The following is a 7,500-nucleotide window of genomic DNA, read 5'->3' on the forward strand; positions in this document are numbered from 1 at the left end:
CATTACATAAACTCATGTGAATCAAAACAAATGTGTCACACACAATGACCTATGAGACACACACACACACAATTGTCACACACAATGACCTATTAGACACACACATACCCACACAGACAACTCCTACACACACACACACGCAAATGTGTCTCACACAACCCATACACACGCAAATGTGTCCCACAAAACTCATACAAACACACACACGTCTCTGAAACACACACACGTCACACACACTCTGAAGTGCCGTGTCACTTACCTGACCCAGTCTTAATGTTCTTCAATTCTTCATGACCTATTACAGAAACACACACACACATTATTAATTAAAACACACACACACACACACACACACATTAATAATAAACACACCCACAGTAAACAAACACATTACTTATGAACATACACACACAAACACACTACTTATAAACACACACACACACACACACACACACACACATATATATATATATATATACACACCCACAAAACACATACATTACTTATAAACACACACACACACACACACACACATATATATATATACACACACACACAAAACAAATACATTATATACAAAACACACACACACAAATATTATTAGTTAACACACACAGAGTTCATGCACACACACAGTGATGTACACACACACTTCATGCACCCACACACACACACACTAGGGCTGGGCGATTTTTCGATTTCGATTTTAATCGCGATGTAATTTTTTTCTACGGTTTTAAATGAGACGTTCGATTAGACGGCGCCTTCAAAAAAAAATAAAAAAATCAATGTTTTCACAGACCCGCGAATACAGCGCCGCACGTAGCCCATGGGCGTCGCGACAATGTAATTGGGGGGGGACAAGACCCCCTCACTTTTCAAAACAAGTCGTTTCGACTCCCCCACTTTTGCAGTCAAAATAGTGCGTGACTGCTGGTCTACTAGTCCATTATTCTTTCCATTGCTTCACAATTAAATCCGTTCAACTTTATCAGTGGGGAATACCCACAGCAATATAAATCCACTCCGCGTTTTCCTGGTGTTCTACGCAGCCTCATCACGCACGCAGATTCAACTGTCATTAATGTTCATTCATTCTCTGATTTGATCGGAGCGTCGCGCTAGAAGCAGACCACAGAAATGGACATACGGATTTTTTTTCCGAAGAAGAGGAAAGTAAGTCAGAGTTGCCCAAGTTTTACCTGTAGTGGACAATTAAGGACCACCACATGGACATTATCTGGCTATAATCGTATTGTTATTGCCATAACAACCGTGAGCTAATCTGGCGTTAACGTTAGCTAGCTAATGGCAGTTTTTCTAACGACAGCAGCGACTAAACACACACTCACCAAAGAAGATTTTTTTTTTTTAATGTGTCACTCACTTGTATACCTCTCTTTGACTCACACACGAAAGATGATGTCAATGCCACAAATAAAATGAACATTGGTGTGCTGGGCATGCTGTCAAGCTTTGCCATGTATGAAAACTATTTCCCCTACGTGAACCGTTTACTTCTGGCAGCTTCCATCCTTAAAGACTTTGGGTTTCAATACACATTTGGCCATTTCTGACCTGAACAGTCATACTTTAATGAGGTGGTCAGTTTGAATGTAGCCAACATAATTATCAGGCCACCAAACCTATCAATTGTGAATTTGATATGCTGATAACATGATTTACATCTCAGAGAAAAACATGGTAAAATGCACCAGAATGCGGGTATTTGCATGTACGTTTTTCAAAACATTTTGGGGTGATTTTGTTCATATCGTGATATAAAATCGAAATCGAAACTTTTTGGGGGAAAAAAATCGAAATATAACTTTTTCCCATATCGCCCAGCCCTAACACACACACACTTTATGTACACACACTTCATGCACACAGTGTTGCACACGCACACTCAAGACAACCACACACACACACACACACACACACACACACACACACACACACACACACACACACACACACACACACACACACACACACACACACACACACACACACACACATACACGCTCAGACACACACACACACACACACACACACACACACACGCTCAGACAAACACACACACACACACACACACACACACACACACACACGCTCAGACACACACACACACACACTTTATGTACACACACTTCATGCACACAGTGTTGCACACGCACACTCAAGACAACCACACACACACACACACACACACACACAGTGATGTACACACACACACACACACACACACACACACAGTGATGTACACACACACACACACACAGACACACACACACAGACACACACACACACACACACACACATACACACTCAGACACACACACACACAGACACACACACACACACACACACACACACACACACACACACACACACACACACACATACACGCTCAGACACACACACACACACACACACACACACACACACGCTCAGACACACACACACACACACACACACACACACACACACGCTCAGACACACACACACACACACTTTATGTACACACACTTCATGCACACAGTGTTGCACACGCACACTCAAGACAACCACACACACACACACACACACACACACACACACAGTGATGTACACACACACACACACACACACACACACACACACACACACACACACACACACACACACACACAGACACACACACACAGACACACACACACACACACACACACACACATACACACTCAGACACACACACACAGACACACACACACACACACACACACACACACACACACACACACACACACTCACCATGGCGCAGGCAGGACTGGGAGTCGATCTGAGAAAGGAGCGCTGGACACAGGAAGCCAAAATCACTAACGGAGACGCCCTCTGACCCCATCCCATGATCCCTCAGCAGAGAGGATGCACTCAGACACTGAGAGAAAGAGAGGAGGAAGAGAAGAGAGGAGGAAGAGAAGAGAGGAGGAAGAGAAGAGAGGAGGAAGAGAAGAGCAGAGGAAGAGAAGAGCGGAGGAAGAGAAGAGCGGTAAGAATCGACCCTGTCTGTCTTTGTCTGTGTGTGTGTGTGTGAGAGTGTGTGAGTGTGTGTGTGTGTATGAATTTGTGTGTGTGTCTGTATGAGCTCAGGTGTGTGTGTTTGTGTGTTATGATGTGTGAGTGTGTGTGTATGTGTTATGATGTGTGAGTGTGTGTGTGTGTGTGTGTGTATGTCTGAGCAGACAGTAAGAATGTGTGTGTGTGTGTGTCTGTATGAGTTCATGTGTGCTTGTGTGTGTGTGAGTTTGTGTCTTACCTCCTGACTGTTGTTGCCCTGGGGTTGGTGGGTGTGGTCATGATCATGGTCGTCATGTTGCGTTGTCGGGGGTGTGGCTTGAATAGTGGGGGTGTGGTCTTGAGTGAGGTCATACTCAGCGTCGCGTCTGGACCGCCCAGGGGGCGTGGTTACGGGCGGGGAAGGGGGTGTGGTTGACCCCTGACCTCTCTTGTCGTAGAGGTTGTGCTGAGAATCTGACTGGATCTTCTTCCCCTCCGAGCTGTCAATCACCAGGTTGTGGGAGGAGTCAGACTTGTGGGCGGTCCTTGCGTCGGCTTGTTTCCTGCTGTGTGTCGAGGAGGAGGAGGAGGAGCTTGCGGCGTGTTTGGCGTGTGTGTGTGGGTGTGTGTGTCGCTGCGTGGCGCTGGCGTTGGGGTGTGTGTGTGTGACGTTAACGGTGCGTTGGCGATCCAGGCCCATGCGCTCCAGGAGACGTCTCAGACCGCCCACCGTCAGGCTGCCGTTGCCGTCGCCGTACTTCTCAAACAGCACCCGCAGGTGGCGCTCTTGAGCCAGGCGCGCCGCACGCCCGTCTGTCACCGTCACTGCCGCCTCGCCGCAGCCAAGCCCCGCCCCTGCCGCCGCCACAGCACACGCCCACACCAGCAGCAGGCCAATCAGGGCCTGAGAGGGGCGTGGCCATCTCCATTCCGCCATCCCCTAGAGTTTCAGGGCGAAATTTGTTAGAATAACACACACACACACACGCACCTCTGTTTTTAACAACACACACACACACACACACACACACACACACACACGCGTGTATATGCGGTTGTGATTTAATATGTGATATTTTTATTTTGTCCTCTTTTTTCCCCCAACGAAACGTAATGAATGATTTAAATATTAATATTAGCTACATTTAGTGTAAAATATTCTTTCCCACATTTTTATTTAACTGCTCATTACAGAAACAAGAACAACAAATCGCTGGCTTTGCCACTGTGCATTTAAGTTATGTAAACAAACTCATTGTAAGTATAAACACACTTTTTTAAGACAGTGTGCAAAATGTACCATCATTTTTTAAGACCACGTAACGTTGTGGACGTTGCAGTTAGAAAATTGTGCTGTATTTTGTCACACACACCACATATCTATTAAGCCACTCACACACACACACGCAAACCTCTATCTATTTTGCCACACCCACACACCACATGAGAACCTGACCCCTCCCAGCAGCAGTTCATCATGCCTGTTTGCACAGGTGTGTGTGTGTGTGTGCACAGGTCAGGTGTGTGTGTGTGTGTGTGTGTGTGTGTGGGTGTGTGTGCACAGGTCAGGTGTGTGTGTGTGTGTGTGTGTGTGGGTGTGTGTGTGTGTGTGTGTGTGCACAGTTCAGGTGTGTGTGTGTGTGTGTGTGCACAGGTCAGGTGTGTCTGTGTGTGTGTGTCTGTGTGTGTGTATGTGTGTGTGTGTTCCGGTAGCCTCTTCATCTGGAAGCTCGCAGGTGTCACCTTTACCCGTAAAGCACAATATGGACTGAAACTTTGACTGCAATTGAATACTTCCTCTAAGCCCAATTTAGAATTTGCCATGATATGAACTTATCCATCAAATCCAAATAAAGTAAAGTGTGTGTGTGTGTGTGTGTTTGCACAAATGTCCAGCCCAGCCCAGTTGCTCCCAGCTGGAGTGTGTGTATGAGTGTGTGTGTGTGTGTGTATGAGTGTGTGTATGAGTGTGTGTGTTTGCACAAATGTCCTGCCCAGCCCAGTTGCTCCCAGCTGGAGTGTGTGTATGAGTGTGTGTGTGTGTGTGTATGAGTGTGTGTATGAGTGTGTGGAGTGTGTGTGTATGAGTGTGTGTGTTTGCACAGGTGTCCTGCCCAGCCTAGAGGCTCCCAGCTGGTGTGTGTGTGTGTATTGCAACTAGCTGCTGTGCACATCCAGCGTGTGTGTGCGTGCGTGCGTGTGTCTGGGTGTGTGTGTGTGTGTGTGCGTCCTTCCTCAGCAGACGAGACGGATGCGGCCCACGGGTCCCTGTCTGACCATCAGTGCTGCCATGCTGGAGTAGCGTTAGCCTGCTCTACCTGCTCCCTGTAGTAGCCACACACACACACACACACACACACACACACACACACACACACACACACACACACGTCCCTGAGCCCTCGGTGCGGAAATGATGTCTGCCTCACTACCACTGATGCGATGTGTGTGTGAACTACGGGGAAGTTACCGGTGACACGGGAGGTCACACCACTTCAGTTAGTTTAGTTTAGATGCCTCGCTAACACAGTCGCACAATCTAACTACTATGTACAGCACGTGAGGGGTGTGTGTGTGCGTGTGTGTGAAGAGCTCATCACTTCGAAGTCGTGAGTCGGTAACAGATGGTGAAGCATCACGCGGGCACGGCCGGCCCCGCAGACTCGTGGCGCAGCTAGACGTTTCTCCGTCTAAATTCCGTTTCTACCGGACGGCCACACACACCCAACGAACACACACATGAGCACACGCTACTGCGATCCAAATTAAAAACAGCGCCTTTAAATGCCTTTATGCGCACCACACGGTCTTTGTTTAGCGTACCGTGTGCACATCGCACGTCACACACCGGAAACGAGCTATGTAGCGATTAAGACGACACCTTTGCGAGCCTTCATCACAGGATGATTCGATTCTACAGGGTCGTCTCGCGCCGGAGAAAAGTTGAACTTACCAAGTGATGTTTGTCTCTCTTATGTGTTTCTGTCCCGGTCGACACTCGCGGAGTCTTCTCGGTAAAACACTCCAATCTGTTCCGTTTCTCGACAACGGGCGGCGCGAGGAACTCGATTGGTCAAGAGCGGCAGCAGTCTTGTGACGTAAGGCTGCGTTGCACTAGCGCGCGGCTGCCCAGCAGAGGGCGCATGACTAGCTTACTCAGGACATCAGATGGACCGGCACAAACGGCTCACTATTTTACAGTTTCAGCGCCAAATTAGCTTTGCTCCTTGCTATTTTATCCTGTAAATCCTCTTTCATATTATTGAATAACACACACACACACACACACACACACACACAGAAAGAACGAGTGATTAGCTAAAATACATTTAAATAAAAATAAATGAGGAAGAGGGGTCTGTGTGTGTGTGTGTGTGTGTGTGTGTGTGTGTGTGTGTGTGTGTGTGTGTGTTGTTGCCACACACCTCCTTCATGCCTCTCTGCTCACAATCAATCACTGTTGCCAGGAAACAGCTCTCACGAGAGCTCAACGACAAGCCTGTGTGTGTGTGTGTGTGTGTGTGTGTGTGTGTGTGTGTGTGTGTGTGTGTGCTCAGGTTGGGGGTCTTATGTGTGCAGGACGGGTAGTGCTGCCCATTTCTCCTGCAGTCTCTCATTGATTTGTGTATGTGTGTGTGTGTGTACGTGTGTGTGTGTGTGTGTGTGTGTACGTGTGTGTGTGTGTGTACATGTGTGTGTGTGTGTACTGGCGTCCTGACTGCAGCGCTAGACACACTGAACCACTCAAGCAGCACTGGACCACTCCTGGACACAGACACACACACACACACACACACACACACACACACACACACACACACACACACACACACTCTACAGCAGCACTGGACCACTCCTGGACACACACACACACACACACACACACACACACACGTACACACACACACACACACACACACACACACACACACACACTCACTCTACAGCAGCACTGGACCACTCCTGGATGCTGTTGTCTCCATGGCAGCAGTTGCCACGGTATCAGACATGAGGCGGAGGATACGGATGTAGCAGCAGTCAGTGTGTCATTGTCCAGCGACGACGCCTCTACACGCGACGCAGAGGCTCTCTCTCTCAAGCACCTGTGTGTGTGTGTGGGTGTGTGTAAGCGTGCAGCGTGTGTGTGTGTGTGTGTGTGTGTGAGACGATGTGGATCCTTCTTCTTCCGCGTCTCTGCCTGGTGTCTCTGGTGTGTGTGTGTGTGTGTGTGTGTGTGACGCTGGCATCCTACCCTCAGACTACAGAGTGCCCGCCACATCAAGACAAGGACTGTGCAGGTAGGAGCTCACTCATGCATGCACACACACACACACACACACACACACACACACACACACACACACACACACACACACACACACACACACACACACACACACACACAGACACACACACACACACACACACACACACACACACACACACACACACACACAC

General features: G+C 48.2%; 2 protein-coding genes across 2 annotated transcripts in view; one reads left to right on the forward strand and one right to left on the reverse strand.

The window, feature by feature from the left end:
• Positions 1-6,075, reverse strand: part of slc39a6 (solute carrier family 39 member 6) — a 15,262-nt gene extending 9,187 nt beyond the window's left edge. Inside the window, exons 1-4 of the mRNA XM_080853155.1 lie at positions 5,996-6,075; positions 3,302-3,982; positions 2,797-2,923; positions 260-295 (exon numbers count right to left, since the gene is read on the reverse strand). Coding sequence (XP_080709281.1) covers positions 260-295; positions 2,797-2,923; positions 3,302-3,979 — 841 coding nt within the window. The 5' untranslated portion in view covers positions 3,980-3,982; positions 5,996-6,075. The remainder of the gene's footprint in view (positions 1-259; positions 296-2,796; positions 2,924-3,301; positions 3,983-5,995) is intronic.
• Positions 6,076-7,210: 1,135 nt separating this feature from the next.
• tmeff1a (transmembrane protein with EGF-like and two follistatin-like domains 1a) overlaps positions 7,211-7,500 on the forward strand; it is a gene marked incomplete at both ends in the record, with an annotated part of 7,374 nt that continues 7,084 nt past the window's right edge. The window contains one exon of the mRNA XM_080851884.1: positions 7,211-7,252. Coding sequence (XP_080708010.1) covers positions 7,211-7,252 — 42 coding nt within the window. The remainder of the gene's footprint in view (positions 7,253-7,500) is intronic.

Source organism: Sprattus sprattus (genome assembly GCF_963457725.1).
Source record: "Sprattus sprattus genome assembly, chromosome: 15".
Classification (NCBI taxonomy): Eukaryota; Metazoa; Chordata; class Actinopteri; order Clupeiformes; family Clupeidae; genus Sprattus; species Sprattus sprattus.